The 21,348-nt window shown below is 46.1% G+C and overlaps 1 protein-coding gene across 1 annotated transcript; it reads left to right on the top strand.

The window, feature by feature from the left end:
* Nucleotides 1-614: 614 nt before the first annotated feature.
* prr12a (proline rich 12a) lies at nt 615-19,426 on the top strand. The gene is made up of 15 exons (XM_050059530.1): nt 615-1,954; nt 3,755-3,912; nt 4,378-4,539; nt 4,837-9,611; nt 10,227-10,454; nt 10,608-11,298; nt 11,537-12,045; nt 12,342-12,458; nt 12,665-12,798; nt 13,919-14,409; nt 14,517-14,636; nt 15,240-15,337; nt 15,725-15,856; nt 17,712-17,807; nt 18,020-19,426. Exons 1-15 carry the CDS (start codon nt 1,872-1,874, stop codon nt 18,152-18,154), a joined length of 7,929 nt encoding a protein of 2,642 aa, XP_049915487.1. The 5' UTR covers nt 615-1,871; the 3' UTR covers nt 18,155-19,426.
* The last annotated feature ends 1,922 nt before the right edge of the window (nt 19,427-21,348 follow it).

The following is a 21,348-nucleotide window of genomic DNA, read 5'->3' as shown; positions in this document are numbered from 1 at the left end:
GTTATTATGTAGTGGTTTCAATGATGTAACTAGGCTGTATGTGGCCCATGAACTAAAATGAGTTTACCACCCTTGTTGTGGTCACTCAGTAAGTACAGTATTTTAGTTACAGAATTTAACTTCACCACTAGAGGGCAACAAACACTCATACACCATAGTCATGTACAGAGATTATCTGGACAAATGGGCCTCCAGTGTGTGCATCATTGTTACCTGTAAACAAAAGAGATCACATTTACATTCAGCTTCAATACCTAGTTTAGATGCATGTTCATGTATTATAATACTATTCTGATATTATTTTAGTCGGTGTGTGCAACTGGAGGCAGTGACAGGTTAATATGATGGGAAACCCAATCACAGTGTCTCAGTACACCCTGGTCAAAATATGAAAAGTGAGAAACAGCATCTCTCTGGATCAGCTCCCAGTGATTCGTCCTGCTTTATAATGACCATAAAATCCAGTGTGCCATCTGCTGGTGTACAAATCAAGTGCATACAAGCTCTGGCAGACAGATTCTCTAAATAATAAAATCAGGACTATATGTATATAGTGATAATAACATGGACTACAACGGGTCTTGGTGTCTTTATGAATTTTAGCAAATGTACGGGATAAATGCCCCCCTATGCAAAGTGGTGCTGAGAAGCAAACTGCAGCCTAATTAAGCATCTGACTGGAGGCAGGAAATGCCACTGTCTCTCAAACAGGCTGCACAGTTCGGATGTGAATTTGCAAAGCGACCGAAGGCCTATTTAAATCTGGTTTTCACTGGAAATATTTTCGCACTCGAATGCGTCTCAGCCAATCGCAGCGTACGGGGACAGACAGCTGACTTATTTTTGTTCGTGTAAAATGTAGTCTAAGTCAATATTCAGCCTCTCGGTACGATGAAAATCTGGAAAAAGCATGCAGGGCTGGCTGGCAGACGAGGGCCGGTGAATGGAGGTCACCGCAGACACTGAGTGAGTCTCAGCGGTGAGACAGAGAGGGGGAGAGGGAGGACGGACAGCGGCCAGCCGCCTTCAAAAATGGCGTCTCCGGAGGAAAATGAGTAAAAAATATTAAAACGCGGCCTTCTTTCTTTACACTTCCTCGTTCGGTATTCATATGTTTTCGTACTATTGTTGTGTTTTTACCGGTGTGGACAAACTCGTCGTCGCTTTTACTGTAGCAGCCAAAGAAAGCAGAAATCAGGGGAGCGAGCATTTGGGGGAAATAAAGGCAGCCCTGTTTTATTTTGATGCGTCGTTACTGACAGTTAGCATCTGCTGCTAGCCCACAGCTCTGCTCCGGAGGGGGGTGGGAACCATTTGCATTCAAAGAAGAAGAAAAAAAAAAGATTTTGAAATTGGGGATTTCTTTGCTCGTCTATGGGGAGTGATTGCTACCAACGTGGCCCGTCGATTGCAATCTTTTTGCTTGTGCTAGCATCGTAGCAAAGAGGAGGCTAAAGAAAGGGGAGGAGAGACGGTGGAAAAAGGACGCATTCAAATCAAATGTTTATCAGCAATTCGTCCATTACCGGCCAAATCCGCGGCGCCTTCATCATGACCGTGACTGATTTTGGACTGAATCTGAATTCGTGGAAATGATAAACGTGAAAGGCGAAGGAAAAGGAGAAAGACTGGCTTTTTTTGGAGGTGGTTGGATTATAACCCCGTAGACCCCCCTCTTTTTTCATCCAGCTTTCTCCTCCTCCCCTCCATTTCTCTTTCAATATGCTGTTTTCCACTCCTGAGGACTTGCTTATGAAACCGGGGAAAATAGCCTGAAACCGAAAACGGGAAAGACTGGATTTTTTTCCGTAATCTGCTCTGCGACGATCTCGTTGCTTTCGTCCTCATCGCACACATTGTACGCCACATAAATGGATAGAAATTACCCGGGAACAGGATTTGGTGATTTGGGCGCAGGAGCAGGATGGAGTTACGAGAGATCGGCAAAAGCAAGGTATGCATTGGATTCAGACAATGTGCATGCATCACTGGTACTTTGCAGGGCACTGTGTGGCCCATGTAAACAAATTGTCGCCATTGGGTTCATATCTAGTGCCATGCCTTGCCATTATGTGCAGTGCATTGTCATCCAAACAGTTGCATAGTAATAATATTATAAACAGGAATGGAGCAGTGTGCGTGTCGTGGGGGTGGGCGGGGTGGAGAAAGGAAAGGTTGGCAATATGAATTGAGTGTGATTGACAGACGTGGGTTTTAGTGGACCTGGCGGGGTGGAGGTGGGGGTATGTCTGGAGCATCCATAGGAATTATTGTTCCCTGTGTGCAGGCCTGGACACAGACCCTGAGAGATAAATTCACTGGATTGATAGCAACTGCGAGGAGTGCAGACGCAGCAAACCCCTCACAGCAAAACCCCCCTGACAGACATCAACAAGAAGAGCAGATGCATTTAATAAATTTGATTTTAATTGTTGCCTTGCAAAGAAATCAGAACATAAAAATCTTAAAGTAGACGTGCTGCTGTGCTCTAATAAAACTGTGATTTGTGATGTATTTTGCCCAAGCGTGATCCAGATAATTGGTGATGGATGTTAATTTGCATAATGAAATTGTGGAATATTCCCACTGCATTAAACTTGCATTTTTTTAATGCCACAAAAACTGCAAAATGCAAGGCCTGGTTGAATTACAAGATGATGAAGAATTGCCTGGGCTGTGCAAAGATAGCTTTTAGCTTTAGCATGCAAGCTAGCGTTATGTTGCATGGAAGTGAGTCGAGGCCTGCGCTCGGGAGCATCACTTCTTGCATAGCTGCACACATTTGAGATATTTCGACCCACAGTTTGCTGCCTTATCAGAGTCGAAAGCCACCGTGCTCCTATTGGAAGTGATATTTGTCTAAACAAACCTGGCTAGCTGCTGGTGTTTGCATGCAGCTTTAGCATGCATTTGCGTCGACTTACACCGTCCAGCTGTTAGCTACATCAACATAATCAATGGTTGCAGACACACGAATCGCTTGTGTTTGGTTTATATTGAAGAAACTGTATTTTTACACTTGGCACTAAATCTGAACATTGGGTACCCACGGTCTATTTACACGTGAAATGCTGGCCTAGCAGTTTGGGCCTAGTCTCTGCATCTCTACCATAGGTGCTGTGCATTGCTGCTAGGCGGTGCTAGCAGCAGATGCTAGCATGTTTTGTGGCCAGCCAGGCAGCAGCCACGCATTTCATCTCTTCTTTGTAAAGCGAAGTGTAAAGCATCTGGGCAAGCCTCAGCGTTGGGCGAGAAGCTTATTTAGTTTGTAAATGTATAGAGTAGATAATGGTTGAGTCTTGTGGGTCAATTACAATAATTGCAAATTAACCATCCCATTATTTTTGCATGACACTTGCATTGCTGGTTTGACAGATTTGCACCTACTGTAACACACTTTGGTGTGATGCCCAAGTTTGTCATCTGTCTAGATACTGATTGAAAAGAATCCTTCTTCTTAACTTCAAATATAGATCACACTCCTTGGGGATTTTGGCTTTCTTATGAAGGCTATTGTTAAGAAGTTACACATGGAGATAAACAAATGATCATCCTTGAGTTGTCACCTGATGGATTTTTAATTAAAGCACAAACTACTTGTGTGAGAGCTTTTATGTATTTTAAAACTAACCCAAGCCTAGAGAGCGCCCCCCCCCCCCCAAGGGTCACATTTTGGGAACAGATTTAGTTTATGTAAATGTGCTCTGAAATTAATGACACCTCCCAATTCCCCACTCCCCCTTTTCCTCTGTAGTCTTGTATATGGGAGTTCCAGATCATCCCACCCTGAGTCTGAGCTCCTTCACCGACAAGCCTACGCCACCCCACACCCTCTGCAGGGCTATGCCACCAATCACCACCCAGGGAGCTCTGGCCAAGGCGGGGCTTGGGGAGCAGCTGGACGGAGTTTGGGTGAGATAAATGTCATACCTTCCATGTCACCACCATAAGGGGCCCAGGCAATGAATTATTATGTCTCTCCATCTCGCCATGCAGGCCCTGGCAGATTGTCATTGAAAAATGTGCACATTATGGCTTAACTGAGTTGAGGCCCTAGATGTTAAAGTGGTAGTCACAGCTTTCATTCTCATACAGTTTAACAATATCTTAGGGGATGTTTTCAGCAACACAGGTTCATTTACTTAGAGCTACACTCGCAGCCGCTGATGTCCTGATTTAAATTTGTTGTACGTGTGACACCAGGCTTGCCAAGTAATCATTGATCAACTCCAGATCCTAAAATCCTTTTCTTTAGATTATATTTTAATAATGATTTATGATAGTTATATTATCATCTACATCTCTGCAATTACTGTCTAATATTTGCATTATTTATCAATTAATCAATTTTCCTGGTTCTGTCTCTTCTTCCCAAAGGTCTGTCGGGGCTCTTTGACACTGGCCTCCACCACGCCAGTCCCTCCGCCCCAGATGCCTCCGTCATGAATCTGATCTCAGCCCTGGAGTCTCGGGGTCCCCAGCCTCCGCCCTCTGCCTCCTCCCTTCTCTCCCAGTTCCGCACGCCGTCCTGGCAGACAGGTGGGGCTGTGTTAGATCCTCCCTCATGTGTTGACATTCAAACAGGCCCCACTGTCAATATGACATTTAAAGATCCTCCCAGTGTTTGGCTGCATTGTTGTTATTCTTACAGTGCTGCTGTTTGAGAATTTTAATTAAAGCCTTTTACTTGAACTTGGTAATAGTTTTACTCTCGAATACTTTTTAAGTACTCAGTTTAAAGTACTGCTTTTTTAGTTTTCCATTATTGAAATGATAGTTTGATGGATACTGAGTAATACTGAGTAATTTTGCAATATGTCTTCCTTTTCCTAACAGCGATGCACACGCCTGCTCCTCCTGAACTTTTCATCTCTGGAGCCCTTCCTGGCTCTGGCTCCTTCCCCTCCTCTTCAGCTCTCTCAGCCTATCAGCATCCAGCATCCTTCTCCAGCCGCTCCTTCCCCACAGCCTCCCTTTCCCTCCAGGATACGCCCACATTTAGTCCCACATCCAACGGCCTGCTCTCCCCACATGACCCCCTACTACACATCAAGGCCCCTTCCCAGTCCAGCCTGGGTTTTGATAGACTCCTGTCCTCGCAGGGTGCTGCGGCAGCCGCCTACAGGGGCAGCCAGGATCCCACGAGTGCCACATCAGCCCAGGCGTCCTCTGCCAGGCACCTGCAGTCGCACCAGTTCAACCTGCTGTCATCACAGCTCCAGGACCAGTCGTCCCAGCTGTACAACGCATCAGTGTTTTCCTCAGCCCAGCCCCAGCCTCAGTCCCAGTCCCAGTCCAATTCGGCTCAGGAACGGGCTGTTCCCCGACAGGACAGCGTTATTAAGCACTACCAGCGGCCCACGCCAGCTCAGTCACAGCTCTCATCCTCTGCTGCCCACTCCCTTCAGCACTACCTCAGCTGTGGAGGGGCAGGGTACCAGCAGATTGCCACTCACCACAGGCATGCTGGCCTTTCCTGCAGCCCACTGGGCGACCAGAGCCCCTCATCTGACCACAAGCCCACCTCTCGCACTGAGCAGTACCGGCCAATCATCCAGCCCCCCTATTCCTCCTCATCCTCCTCCTCGTCATCTTCCTCAGCTGGGAAAGGTACCAAAAGCAGCTCCAGCAGTGGCTATTCTTCTGCCAGCTCAGCATCATCCTCAAGAACTCCCCACACACCCCCTTCTGCTTCCTCCACTTCGTCTTCCTCATCCTCCTCTTCTGCCACTTCTGGGGCTCATCCTTCCAACTCAATCCCCACCTCCAGCTCAAGCGCAGCCCCCTCCAGGCAGCAACCACCCCCTCAACCAGCTCCGCCTCCCCCGGCCCCACAGCAGCAACAGCCCCCTGCCACATCCACGTCAGCCCCCCAGTCTCTCACCAAATCCTGCCTCTCAGGCTATGGCTCTCCTGTGCCCCCTGTGAAGACCCCCACCTCTGCTCTTACTGGTCAGACCCCACCCCAACAACAGACGCAGTCATATTCCCCTAATCAGCCCCCTACCGCTCACCTGGCTCAGTCCTACGGAGGCTTCAGTTCACCACAAGCCCAAGACCTGAGCTCAGGTACAGGTGGGAAAGGCTATGGGAGTTTAGGAGGGCGAAGCCAGTCATACCCCACTGATATATATGGAGCAGACTCTGCATATGGATCGCTTCCATCCTCTCTGGGTGGAGCTGGAAGCCCATCACTAGGCTACGGAGCCCCAGGTCACTCCCCTGCCCTTTTAAGGTCGAGTGGTTCTTCAGGCAGTGGAGCATCTGGGGGAGGAAGCAGCAGTGGCACAGGAAGTGGAAACTCCGGGTCAGGAGGAGGAGCGGGAAATGGAATGACTAATGAGAGAGGTGGAGGTGGTAGTGGTGGAGGGTCTTATCATATTCCAGACTCTAGCCCGTCTCCATCAGGCAACTCAGGCATCATCCGTCCGGGGTTGCACTCCCCAGTGCCGACCTGCCCCACGCAATCTCCAGGAGGTGCGGGCTCGAATAAATACATTTCCTCAGTTCTCTCCCCTACCTTCCTCGCCTCCCCTCAGGGCTTCCCCGACACCAGAGGCCCAAGCTCCCAACCTCAGTCCTATCATTCCACCTCCTCTAAATCAAAGGCGGACGCTTCCATGCTAGGAGTGGGCTCTCAGAGATCCCAAGAGGAAGTAGACGATGATGATGAGTTCTTGATCCAGCACCTGCTGCAAGCCCAAGCAAGTCCCGCTCCCCAGGCTGCTCATCACCATCCTCAACAACAACCCCAACAGACATCCCAACAAACCCAGCCTCAGCCCCAGTCAGTGCCCCCAACCACTGATTCAGGCAAAGGGCTGAGCTATGACATGGGTAAGAGCTCTGAGGAGAGGTACCACCCCCAGAGTGTCATACGTACCCACAGTGCCACATCCACTGGTAATGCAGGGTCTGGAGGGTCCATCTCAGGGCTGGACAACCAGCTGGAGATGTCACTAAAGAAACAACAGCAACAACATCAACAACAACACCATCATCAACAGCAGCAGCAGCAACAACAGCAGCAGCAAAGGAACGAGAGGTCTGTTGGAAGCAGCAGAAGCAGTGGAGGGAGAGGCAGCGCTGAACAAGTGCACTCCCATCTCCATCACCATGACAACCTAGGCTCGGTAGTCCACTATGGGCGGGGTGACCCATATAGTCAACACTCCCTTGCTCCCCAACACTCCTCACACAGTCAGCACGTGTCCTCTCACTCACAGATTCCATCCCACACCCAAATGGAGCTCCAAAAGAAGCCACAGGAGCGCGCCGAAATCCCCTATCCCCGGAAAACACCGGAAGTCCAGCAGCAGCACTCCCAATCTCAAGCTGCTGCCTCCCTCATGGACTCTCCCACTGACCAATCCCGTCAGCCACCACACTTGCTCCAGTCCGTGCTGTCCCACACCACCCGCAACAAACTTGAGCCACACCAACAACACCACAAGATGGATTCCCACCAACAACATCAACAACAGCACCACAAAATGGACTCTCATCGGCAACACCAACAACATCACAAAATGGACTCCCACCAACCACATCAGCAGCACCCAAAAATGGACTCCCACCCACAGCACCAACAGCACCAGAAGATGGACTCCCATCAGCATCAGCAGCACCACAAAATTGATTCTCATTCGCAACACCAACAGCACCATAAAATGGACTCTCACCCCCAACAGCAGCAGCACTCTATTAGCCAACAGCAAGCTGTGATGGAAAGTGCTGGCGGAGCACTCGGCTCAAGTAAACATCAGGCTCAGTCTCAGTCCCAAACCACCCAGCTCCAGCTTCAGCTCCAGTCCCAGGCTTTGGAGGTTGCAGCAGCTCACTACAACCACGGGCCCCCTCCACATCAGCACGAGCAGAGCCAGGTGAAACAAAGCTCAGTGGTGTCTTCCTTGGACATGCTGGAGCGCTCCCTGTCTCAGACCTCCAGCACGGACGTAGCCGTTGCAGAGGACAGACGCGGTGGAGCAGGCAGCGGGGGAAGGAACGGAGGCAGCAGTGAGCGTCACAGACAGCAGCAGGAGCAGCAGCAGAGACAGCACCCATCCCACCATCACTCACAGCAGCACTCAGCCTCTGAACTCCACTCCTTCCTCTCCGAGCCCGATATCGGCTTATCCACCCCGCCTCACATGCACCATCTTTCACAGCACCACCCGCAGCAGCAACAGCAGCAGCACCCCAGCTCTCAACACCAACAAACCCACCCTCACCACCCTCACCCTCAGCAGCAGCCCCCACACCCTCATCACATACCCCCACCATCTGCCTCAGCCCACTCCCAGCCTCAGCCTGACCCGCAGCAGCTCACCCCTCAGCAGAGCCAGATGGACCAACAGCGGTCGGAGCAGCACCAGTTTGACACCGTCAGCCCGGTGGAGAAAGCAGACCAGAATCAACAAAGTAACCGCTTTGTACCCCTGACTTCCATCTGCTTCCCAGACTCCCTCCTTCAGGATGAGGACCGCTCCTTTTTTCCAGGAATGGAAGACATGTTTTGCGCAGAGGACTACAAGTCAAGTTGTGCTGGGGGGGCAGGACCAGGACAGGAGGAGATGAACGAAAGCCACACTGGGCAAGAGGGAATGGATTCCATGAAAGCTGGACAGGGTGGAGGTGGAGCAGCGGGAGGTAGTGGAGCTAGCTATGACATAATGGGTCACCATGGTGGAGATCAGGGTTATGAACCATACTGCCATGGCCTGGAAGAGCCCAGCAACAACACCATGACTCTGGATCTAGATTCACTTAAAACCCACGAGCTCCCTTCCACTGTGAACACTGAACAGCTGGGATTGATACAGTCCCAGGCTCCAGCTATGGGCATGGGCTCCAATACCGCTGGTCCCAACAACTCTGGAGCTAAACTGTCCTCTGGGCCTGGAGGAACGAGCCAAGGACCTGGCACCGGAGGCCTCCAATCTCCTATTTTCTGCTCTTCTCGTCCCAAGAAGCTCCTCAAGTCCAGCTCTTTCCACCTGTTGAAGGAGCGCCGGGACCCCAACACACTGCCTAAGAAAAGCTACGCTCAAGAATATGAGTTTGAAGACGATGAGGATAAAGCCGACCAGCCGGCTGACATCCGGTTGAACAGCCGGAGGCTCCCGGACCTGTTGCCAGACCTGGTGTCCAGCTGCAGGAAGGGAGGAGGAGGAAGTGGGTCCCTCAGCCCTTTAATGGGTGACATTGACTTCTACCACTCCTCCGGCTACACCTCTATGGGCTCACACTCTCTTCTGCCTCAAGATGGACCCAAGAAGAGGGGCCGAAAGCCCACCAGACCCAAGAGAGAGGGTCCCCCTAGGCCGAGAGGCAGGCCTCGCATCCGCCCAATGCCTGAGCCCTACACCCCACGTGGGATGATGGGGGAGATGGGCGGAACGACGACAGGAGGGGGATTCAGCGTGGAGGGACGAGGCAGGGGTAGGGGCCGCGGGAGCCGAGGTAGAGGGCAGAGGAGGGAAGATATGTACATGGAAATGAGCGGGAAGGAGCAGGATCAGATGCACCACCATCACCTCCATCAGCAGCAGCCACAGCCGCTTCATCACCAGCCCCAACAGCAGATACACGAGCCTATTCCTCCTCTCAAGGTCAGTGGCATTTGGTCTGGAAATGCCTTGGGAATGTTGAAACAAATTCTTGTTTAAGCACAGAGGTGCTACTAACAAACACTAGTTATTGAAGCTAAATATGGTGTCTTGGGTATCCTTGCAAAAGCGATAACACAAGAGATTCACATATGAGCCCTTTATTTAAATTAGAGGTGTGCTTGTGTGGTGGAAAGGAGAGTCCACCGATACCTGCAGTGTTTGTAGTTTGCATGGCTGCTACTAGCTATGGCAATGTGTCCGCTGAGGATCCTTTATTTTCTGTCTGTCTTTCTTTCTCACTCCTTTTGTTCTTGTCAGAAGAAGCACATTCACGGCCAGGCTCAGTCAGTCTTAAACTTATCCTGTGATTTAAATGCTTAAAAAAGGGTAAAAACGATGACAAATGAATTAATGTGTGCGTGTTTCAATTTTTCAGCTTCCATATTTAAAATCAGTCTTTCAGAAATGTGCCTAATTATTACAACGGCATTTCCATTAGGTGAACGCAGTTGCAGAAAATAAGAATAATTTTAATAGTAACTTTAATCAACTCATGCCCAATGCTTGTTTAAATCTTACAGTTTCCTTTTTTTTTTTTTCTTTTTTTTTTGTTAGATCAAGTTACCAATTGGTACGCTGTCCTCCTCGGATGCCTTGCTGAGGACGGACTCTCTGTCTGGCACGGACCCTGCTCTGTCGGACGGCTCAGTGGGCTCCGCTCCCTCCCTCGGTTTAAGTCCTGGACCCCCCTGCAGCACTGAGAGCAACAGGAGTCAAGACAAGAACAAGCAGAAAAGCCAGATGATGAGTGAAGGAGTAGATGACGAGGGGCTGGAGGATAGGGTAAGAGCGACAGGATTATATCTTCGCTAAGTTAGGCAGAAAATGCTAAAAAAAAAATTGCCTAAAGTTTAAACAGATTTGATTCAGGTTATAGTAGCTGTGGAGTTCACTGTTTTAGTGGTGGTAAGTGTTGTTCTTTTCTATGATTTCTAGGGCGATGAAAAGGACTCTGAATCCAAGGCGGGCTTCGTCGCTTCATTCTTGGACTTCCTGAAGACAGGGAAGAGACCTCCAGGCTTGGACATCTCACCAGGAATGGAGCCTGACAATGGTGAAACCTCACCTTGTAAATCAGGGGGTCTGCGCCCACTGTCTCCCGCACCTCCCCCTCCACCGCCGCCGCCTCCTTTCGGGGACAGTGAAGGGAACGGGGGTCTCGCTCTGGGTAGCTGCCCCAGCCCCAAGCGCTTGGAGGACGAGCTAAAGAGGAACCTGGAGACCTTGCCGTCGTTCTCCTCTGACGAGGAGGACTCAGTGGGAAAGAACCAGGACCTCCAGAAAAGCATCTCCTCAGCCATCTCCGCTTTGTACGACACTCCTCAGCTAAGTAACATCCAGCCCCCGCTACCTCCTCCACCTCCCCAGCCTCAGCCTCAGGCAAGCCAGTCCCCACTTACTCCCACGCTGCAACCTCCCACGCTCAGCCCACAGCCGACCATGCACACACCGCACGCAATGCCCCAGTCCAACGAACCTGACGTCCTCCAGCCAGAAGATGGAGACATGGATGAGAACAAGGAGGAGGAGAATGAGGAGGAGAGGAGCACGGGAGGAGAAGAAGAGAGTGATATGACAGAGGAGAGAGAGCCACAGCTGGAGACACTGGGTGCCCCCAATCTTGATGGTAATGCCAACTTTCTATTCCTCTCATGTCCCATTTTCCTGCACATTGATTTTTCTACAGCTCAGCTTAAGTAAATTAATAATTTCCCCTCAGGCGTAGCTATTGCTGTACTTTTTTTTTGTCCCAATGTCCCATTATATTTGTAATAAAATTAATTTGATTAAATTCTCATAGCCGTTTTAACATTGTGATGAATTGATCTGTAGAACTGACCTGAGCCTTGCTTCTCTCCTTCCAGAGCCCCTCCCTGAGATTCCTCCAGAGCCAGAAACTCCCGAACCTCCCTCTGTCCCTCCATCTCCCGCCTCATCCTCTTCTCCCTCCCACTCCCCCCTCCCTCCCCTCTCCCTCCCCTCACCCCTGCCTCCACCGGAGGAACAGCAGGAGAATTCCCAGCCTCCAAGCCCTGTCGCTCCCACATCCCCCTCACCGTCACCTCCCCCACCCGCCACTCTCCCTCAGTCTGCCGCTTCTTCTCCTCCTCCTCCTCCTCTTCCTCCTCCTGCGACTTCCCCTCCTCCACCACCTTCCGTTCAGAAGGAGTCTCCCATGCCATCTCCAGAGTCCCCCGCCTCTCCCGAGGAGCCCCCGGCTCCTAAGATCACCTCCCTGCACCTCGCCCAGAAGCAAGAGGATGCTGCCATCGCTGGGGAGAGTGAGGAGGATGAGAGCGAGAGCGGAGGCGAGGGCATCTTCAGAGAAAGGGACGAGTTTGTGGTACGGGTGGAAGACATTCGAACTCTCAAGGTATTTGTGTGTTGTTGACTGTTAAAGAATTACAATGTGCTTTCTTTGGTCCAAAAATAGAAAAATGCTTTCTGGTGTAGAGGCAACAAACTGAATAAATTATTTTAACTACTACAAAATCACTACGCTGATACGTAGGTGTCAGCACAGGCTAAAAATAGTGTAATTAAAGATATTGTTAAAACCATCAGAATAACCATCAGAGAAGCATAAAATGAGTTGGAACTTGAATCCTTCAGTAGCTGCCAAATCACAGAGACATTTTATACTTACCTGTGTGTCATGTGTTTGCACAGCTGGCCCTGCAGATGGGCCGTGAGCCTCCACCCATATGGAGGGTGCAGAAAGCTCTGCTGCAGAAGTTCAGCCCAGAGATCAAAGATGGACAGAGACAGTTCTGCGCCACAAGCAACGTGAGTTTCCCCCGGGGCCCTCGCTGATTTAACCACACGTGCACACAGTCATGTTGATTTAGACGCTTCACACAGCCCCAGCTGCATCACAGAGTATGATGAAAACACTGTAGTGTATATGGATAGATTCTTACACACCATATTGTCTCAGTGTCAACAGTCAATTTTGTGCGGTTGTGTAATTAACTCTCCTGTTTCTGGCACAGTATCTTGGTTACTTTGGAGATGCCAAGAGGCGATATCAGCGGATCTACGTCAAGTTTCTGGAGAATGTCAACAAGAAGGACTACGTCAGAGTCTGCTCTCGGAGACCGTGGCGCAGAGCCACACCTGCCCTCAGGTACCAGTATTTACCATACCAAAAATCCTGTTTTGAACTAGTGTTGTCACGATACTGGAATATCCACCTTCAGTACAATCTCCATATTCAACACCATTTTAGATACGAAGGAAATAATTAACATTGAGGGCACACAGTTTGAAAATCTTATTAAAAGATAAATATAACAAGGCTCTTTTCTTGTCTTGGCTAGTGGCAGAGAACAGCAGAACAACTGTAGTAAACATTTACAATAAGTGAACGAAAAAGCGCAGCTAGAGTATCAGTTCTGTGGAAAATGAGTGTTGAAGTCATTTCTAATATTCATGCATGTTTCAGAAAGGGTCGCAAATTTTAAGCACCTTCTCGTGATCCTGATTTTAAAATAAACTAAAAACTTTGCTTATGCTAAAAAGTACCGAATGTGTTTTTCTCCCCAATCAAAGCTACAAAGCAACATATACATATTCCCTAACAGCACAGCTTAGCCTATGAAACATAAAGATGTAGAGACCTAGATATATGGAACATGTTGAAATGCTTTGCTTTGCCTGCTTCGTTTTCCAATGTTGCCGCCGCGCTCTTCTTCCAGACCTGAAGTTGGCTGCTTTGTTATAAGTAGTTACTACAGTAGTAATACATTGTCGGTATTTCAGAATCAGATCTTTATTTAATCAGTCAAATTTCACGTTCTTAGCGTCCGATTGATCGATCGTCGATTATTCAGTATCATCCCTGGTTTACTTTAATCGATTAAGACCTGCTGGATTTAGTTGGTTAAAATCACTTTGCCCAGTAGCCCCTCCTATAGCTGGGCCAGGGAGAGTAAGTCCCAGTTGAGTTCCTGGAGGCAAGGCTCAGACTCCCGGGGGCCATGTTGGTCTTAGCCTGAAAAGCCCCAATTGACATCCATGTAGGTGAAAGAGGAGGATTTGGTTGACTGCACCCTAACTATGGAAGTAGGCTATTAATACTTGAAATATCACCATTTGAGAGACTCAAAGGTAAGATGAAAATATTGCTGCCGTGACCTTTTTAAGGACTAGTACCCAATTTTCGTTAGAGATTTTTGGCAATCTGTACATTTTGTTGATCTTTTAAGTGGTTCCCATTTCTAAAACGATTCCTCTCTGTGTCACAGGCGCCAGTCCCTTCCCAGAATGGCTTCCCCTCCTGCCTCCCAGGTGCCACCCAGAGTCGAGAAAGAGGAGCGAGTGGCTCCGCCAGTCCAGCGCGAACAGAGGGAGAGAACAAGAACCTCGACAGCAGCGACAAGAGAACAACGGGAGAAGAAGGAGGTTCCGGCTGCTCTGCCCAAAGCAAAAAGGGAGGAGAAAGAGAAAGAGAGGGAGCCTGAGAAGGAGAAGGAGAAAGAAAGGGAGAGGGAGAGGCGGGTACAGCCGCAGCAGGAAAAAGTGGAGAAACGTGCTGCGGCGGCGGAGCGAGGTAGAGCGAAGGAGGAGAAGAAAGCGGTGGAGAGGAAGGAGAAGGAGAAGGCTGAGCGCCCACCGAAGTCCAAGCCGGCCAAAGTGAAGGCGGAGCCGCCGCCCAAAAAGAGGAAGAAGTGGCTGAAAGAAATACCTTCGTCGTCTGACTCGGACTCATCAGAGGAGGCAGCTAGTGAGAATGAAAGTGAGATGCCATTTTGATTCTTTGTGCTCGCGTTTTGACGTTAGACATCATAGTAATGGAGGTAAAGGTAGTAGAAGGGTGTAAACTCTTGGTTCTCGTCCTCTCAGTGCCAGTGAAAGGCGGAGTGAACAACCGTGCCATGAGGGAGATGTTCAGGAGCTACGTGGAGATGCTGGTCAGCACAGCCCTGGATCCAGACATGATCCAAGCCCTGGAGGACACAGACGGTGAGAACTGCACTCACACACACACACACACACCCACATACACACACACACACACACACACACACGCTGCCTCCTTAGCAACAATTAAAAGCTCAGTGTAAAAATCTCCTGACATATAGGAGACAGAAATAGAATCAAAGATCCGATGCGGCCTGTATATTGTGTCTGAGATCTCCAGCCTAACCAGACCTTCCTGTGTGGCAGCATGTTTCCCGCAGATTAAACGCGTGCATCGAAACAGCTGCATCGAGCTTATTGTTATGGAAATTTTCAAAAGAGGATTCAAGTATCCGTGTGCAGTTTGGGCAGGTTGAATAAACACCACCGCCACTGACAAGTAGCGGCTGCCAAGTCTCGGTTCAAGCCATCCAGCTGGACAAACTGATCTCACGGCAGCAGGGAGATTGTTCTGCAGCGCACATATTTAGAATGATGACTCTTTTAATGGCTTTCCAAGTAAACACGGTGTGACAGGTTGAAGGGAAGCCCCGGGAATGCTGATAGCCAGACAGAGCCGCTTTGAATCTGCCCTTGGTATTAAAATGATTGGCAGCTACATGAATGATGACTAATGAAACTTCCTCTGCCTCCATTGGCCACCAGATGAGCTGTACCTCCCACCGATGAGGAAGATTGACAGCATCCTCAGCGAACAGAAGCGGAGGTTGTTGAGGAGAGTCAGCATGAGCTCTCAGCACCAGGTAATCTGTCCTGAATGTTCTGCTTCTGTCTTGTGTCCGTCACGACCGAAATAACGTCATGGATTCCACTGCTGGGACAATCAGTAGATTAACTGGTTAGTCAATAAACAGGAAGTTAATTTAGGACAATAATCGACTAGAAATTGATGTCATTTATCATATAAAAATGTCAAACATTTTCTCAGGTGTGAATATTAGCTGCTTTTTTTATTTCATGTCACTGTAAATTGACACCACCTTGGGTTCTGATGATTTCTAAACTAATTAATAATCATAAAAACAGACATATTGTTACTAAAAATCACATCAGGCACATTTTCTCGTACATATATCTGATGATATCTCATTTTCTGTCTTCCTGTGTCTGTTAAATCTCCTCCCTGACAGGAGGTCCTGCATGCGTACCCCCAGATCATTGTAGACCCCCTGGACTCAGGAGTGGTGAGGGTGCGGCTAAGCGGGGACGCTTACAACCGCAAGACCCTCAACAGAGTCAAAAAGACCCTGCCTAAACCACAGGTAGGTGTGTGTGAGTGTTTCGAGGGCCAGGAGTGTTTGTAGGCTGTTAAATGCACAGGCCGTCATCAAAGACTTTGATGACGGCCTGGGGTAGCGTGGGATCATGGGAGTTGCTGTCCATTGCAGATGAAAGTCTAGCTGATGATGCGAGTCAGGCAAAAATTGTGTTCACGGACGTGTTCATGTATTTAATTTTTTATATAGAAGGGCTCTGCAACATGTCATTTTCTTTACAGTCAGAGCTTCTATTGAGGTTTTTGACTGAAGCCTCCAACATCTGTTTCATATGGATTAAATAAGTTAGTCCTTTTTTTTAAATAATTAAATTCAACTTTCTTTACAGGGGCACACCTCCCAAGCTGTACAGCACACATTTATGTTTTTTTGACGGCAGTAAAAATGTTGTTTTTGAAAGGCTAAACACAAAGAAATTTTGATTGAAGCAGAATATATCATCTGATAAAAGCATATTGTGGATTTTGGAGATGATAACGTCTGTCTTTTTTCAGTAAATTTAGATTTTTTGGGACTTTTTTTTGGATCATTACAGTCGAAAACAATCCCACACAGCCACCACTGAAATCTAATTCTACAAGTTTAATACTATAATGTTACTGCCGTTAATATTAATTTATACTAATCTTTATCTGCGACTGTACAGAAATACTGGGATTTAACACAACGAATAGACATGCAAAACAGAAAAAAGGCTGCGCAGCATTCTAATGTTGATTTAGAATTTTAATGTCAACATTATGACTGAAGCCTTGAACTATGCGGTACAGCCCTATTAGTCACGTTTATTTACTTGACGTCATTTGATTCTAATGAAATAACCACAACTAGGTCACCTAACGACACTGTTATTTGTAGTCAAAACAATCGTTCTAAAAATAACTTAATGAACAGGTTGAACGTAGTTAGCACATATTAGCTTGGTGGCTGGCATGAGCCACTTGTCGTATTTGCACATTGTAGTAAGCTGGATCAGTATTGAAATATCAAATTAATATATTGTCTGGAGTACTGTGTTGCAAAAGGTAAATCTGTTACGTTATACGATTCCCTCCTCACTCTCTTGCCTATCACCTTGTGGTTTCCGTGTTTCCCCTGAAGTCAGAGCAGCTAGAGGGGTTAAGGGGTTGTGACGCAGGTAACAGGCGACAAAATGAAGTGCAGTGTCACTTTGAATAAAAGTACCAGGGTAGAAAATTGGCACCATCCACTCGCAATATGCAGATAAAATATGCAGTTGACGGGTTTTGCTTCAGTCCCATCCCAACATTCAGTAGCCAGTTGGCCGGTGTACAAAAACGTTAATTTTATGCCCTGGTTGTAACGTTCTTGGAAACATTTGGGGTCATTTAAGTACAAAAATTAACAAAACATATGTGTAACGGCTGTTTGGTTTTTTTGACACTTTAATGCAGGAATATTACATAATATATATCTTTAATAGATAATTAAATGTATTGTTAAGACACTCCACTAGGGAGTACCATTTTTGCAATTTTATTTGGGTTGTCAAATATTCATACACTTCTAAAGGAGATTTTTTTGGCCCATAATCAGGTGATTCTTTCTGGTTTCTGGGTGAGACTGAAACCATTTCGTCCACCAAAGTAACCATTACTGTAAAAAGCTTGGCGGTAGGGGCGGGTGACAGGCTGAGGGCAGACAGGGTGAAACAGCTTCCCCTCTAACACCTGCTGCGAGTTTCCAAACCTCCTCCACTTTCACTCTGTCTCACATGCAACTGTAAGATTAATATTCACAGTCGCTTTGTAAATTTTGTTCTTCTGAATATATTGAATTGAGTCTGACTTTGATTTCCGTCTTTTTTTTTTATTTGAAGGACCTTAAACTGTCAGGGGAGACGTATCGGATCTACAGTCTCTACCACTCCCTGCATCACTATAAATACCACACCTTCCTACAGTGCAAGAAAGAGGTAAGCAAACACATTTCAGTCATGTTAGACAATGGAGCCCAAGACATGCTTGAAAAATCTGTGGTATGCATTCCCTCAAATACACTGCTGAAGCTCAAATCTCATTAGAACGGCGGAAAAAAAACGAGTATACAAGCTGGCTCTGTGTAGTCTAAGACTCTGGGTTGTGTGTTGGCGTCACAATTGTCTGTGTCTCTGTCCCACTTTTCCAGACCAACACCATTGAGCAGGCAGCTGAGGACCCGGGCCAAGAGGAAGTGGTGCAGCAGTGCATGGCCAACCAGAGCTGGCTGGACACCCTCTTCAGCTCCTTCATCGAGCTGCTCACGCTCAGCACCAAAGCCTGAGTCGACCACAAAGACAGCGAGAGAGAGATGAAATGGATTAAAGCGAGAGGATTTAAAAAAGAAACAAAAAACAAAATGAAGATACAAACGGAAAGAGATGGATCCCACTGTACAGCCCCCCGACCCTCTTCAAATCTCTTACGATCTGAGGATGAATTTTTAAAAGGCCCTCGATGAACACAAGGGGGTCTGTTCATGTGACCCCGGACACTGGCCTCTGTTCTTTTTCTTGTTGTTGATCACTGACTAAAGAAATGTCTTACTCTGTGAGAAGCGGGGACCCCCCCCCCCCCACCCCCCACCGGATCAGGGGTCACTGGCGGGGTCAAGAGGGAATTGACCATTTGGTGAAAAGGGAGCGAAGGACAAAGAGGAGGAGCCATCACGCCAAGTCCACGGAGGAGCCACTGACATCTTGTTAACTGTGTGTCATGAAGACGATAGTTCAAAGAGAAACTATTACCACTTAGTTTTTACATAAATTATTTTTTTGAAGACTAACATCAGCTGTTGGCTTTTGAAAAGAGTGGAAGAGGGTGAGAATGCTTTTTAAAAAAACTGCGTGCAGAGTGTGCCGTGAGCAGCGTGAACATTGGACTCGTCCGCGGGTAGAAACATGAAATGTGTTAATAAACGCGCTCTCTCTCATCCTGTGCTACGTGAAGGGCAGCACCAGTCCGCTGTGTGATAATATATAAACACATTTTTATTATTTATATGAGGAGGTTTTTAACTTAAACTCTCACAAGCGCTGGGTTGCTGCCCTAACATTTTAAATACCTTTTTATTTTCCACAGGATCAGTATACAATCGTAACCCACATATCCAAGCCGTCTTCCCCTCTATACAAAAGAACAGACGTCGAGACAGAAATATTGTATCAAATACAGTGGGTGTAAAATAACGATTAAAAAAAAAAAAAAAAAACAGAAGAAAAGAAAAAAGAGAATGGGAAAATCTATTTGAAACTTAACATTGTTGTGCTTCAGTTCAATCATCAGTCATGCAGGTGCAAAGAAAAAGAAGTAAACTATCCATTTCCCGTGTGGGAAGGAGTATAAATAAGTAATATTTAAAGAGGAAATAGTCATTTCATTTTTATCATTTTGATGTTTGTGCATACTATGACTTATTTTGAAAACAATCTAATTTTCCATAAAAAAAGGAAAAAAAAGGCGTGTAAATATTGTACAGTTCTTGATGAAATTCTTTGTCCTTCTGTACATTAACTCTCCTGTATTTGAGAAACAAATAAAATCTGCAAAGAACAAATGGTGTTTCATTTCCCTACAGTGTGTGCGTTCCTTTACATCCACCCCTGTGAGGACATTTTTGACTGGTCGTCACTTATTCGGGGTTAAGATGTGGTTGGCGTGTCTTGACTTGGATGTTTGACCTTCTACGTTCAGAATTTGACACATGAAAAAGCTGTTTTCTCGTTCATCTGCTGAAGGAGTAAAGTTTCTCTGTGCTCACTGTAAAAATGACTTTGAAGACATGTACGCTACGAGCATGATTTGTAACATCGCAACTACAGTCCACCAGTGTGATGAGAGAAAAAAGATCCTCTTAGTCATTATGAGAAACTTATGACTGAAAATAATGAGGTATTATCTAATGAGAAACTTTCTCAAAATACTGATTGAAAATGTCAAAATAATGATAAATGATACTCATTATTTTGAGTTACTAAGTCATTTTAAAATGGTTTTTCATGTTGCAATACTAAGTCATTAGTCTGAGATACTAAACCATTATTTTGATATTAATAAGTAATTATTTGGAAAAAGTCACTTTTGTGAAACTAAGTCATTCTGAAAAACTCATTACTTTAGGACACTAAGTCATTATTCTAAGATACTAAGTCATTATTTTAGATACTAAGTCATTCTGAGATACTAAGTCATTATTTTAAGATACTAGGTCATTCTGAGACACTAAGTCATTATTTTGGGATACTAAATCATTCTGAGATACTAAGTCATTATTTTAAGATACTAGGTCATTCTGAGACACTAAGTCATTATTTTGGGATACTAAATCATTCTGAGATACTATGTCATTATTTTAGATACTAAGTCATTATTCTAAGATACTAAGTCATTATTTTAAGATACTAGGTCATTCTGAGATACTAAGTCATTATTTTGAGATACTAGGTCATTATTTTAGATACTAAATCATTCTGAGATACTATGTCATTATTTTAGATACTAAGTCATTCTGAGATACTATGTCATTATTCTGAGATACTATGTCATTTTAGATTCTAAGCCATTATTCTAAGATACGAAGTCATTCTGAGATACTACGTCATTATTCTGAGATACTACGTCATTATTTTAAGATACTAGGTCATTCTGAGATACTAAGTCATTATTTTGAGATACTATGTCATTATTTTAGATACTAAGTCATTCTGAGATACTAAGTCATTATTCTGAGATACTAAGTCATTTTAGATACTAAGTCATTCTAAGATACTACGTCATTATTCTGAGATACTACGTCATTATTTTGGGATACTACATCATTTTGGGACACTATGTCATTATTCTAAGATACTACGTCATTATTTTGGGATACTACGTCATTTTGGGACACTAAGTCATTATTCTGAGATACTGTGTCATTATTTCTGGGATACTAAGTCAATATTTTCAGATACTACGTTGTTATTTTGGGGATGCTAAATAATTATTTTGCGATACTAAGTCATTATTTGGGGATACTAAAGCATTATGCCAAGAAAGCTTCTCATTAAAATGACATATTTTTTCATCATATTGGCAGAAACTTGCTTCCATACTAAAAATGCATCCAGTACTTTTGAAAATAAAAAATATTTGCGAATTTACAGTTTCGTATCAGTTCCATTGGGGTCAACTGAGTGCCCCATTCATTTACTTCCTTTACATATTATTCCTCCTAACAAATTTAATTAGCCCACTTATTTTACTGTATTGACTAATATTGTCTTTCTTGGTTGGTTGTTGCATTCACTGTCTTTTAATTGTATCTGTGCTTTGGCAGCACATGTTAAATTCCATGCCAGTAAAGCCTGTTGAATTAAATTGAGCAGCTCATGCTCACAAACATTGATTAAACTTTCTTATGTCATGGAAATAACATATTGGAAATTTTAAATCCTGGTGGTATTCCCCCTTTAAGGGTCCAGGGTCTTTAAGTACAGA

Source organism: Epinephelus moara, chromosome 13, assembly GCF_006386435.1.
Source record: "Epinephelus moara isolate mb chromosome 13, YSFRI_EMoa_1.0, whole genome shotgun sequence".
NCBI classification, from domain to species: Eukaryota; Metazoa; Chordata; class Actinopteri; order Perciformes; family Serranidae; genus Epinephelus; species Epinephelus moara.
Note: the sequence above shows the minus strand (reverse complement) of the source record. Positions and strands in the feature narration are given on the sequence as shown.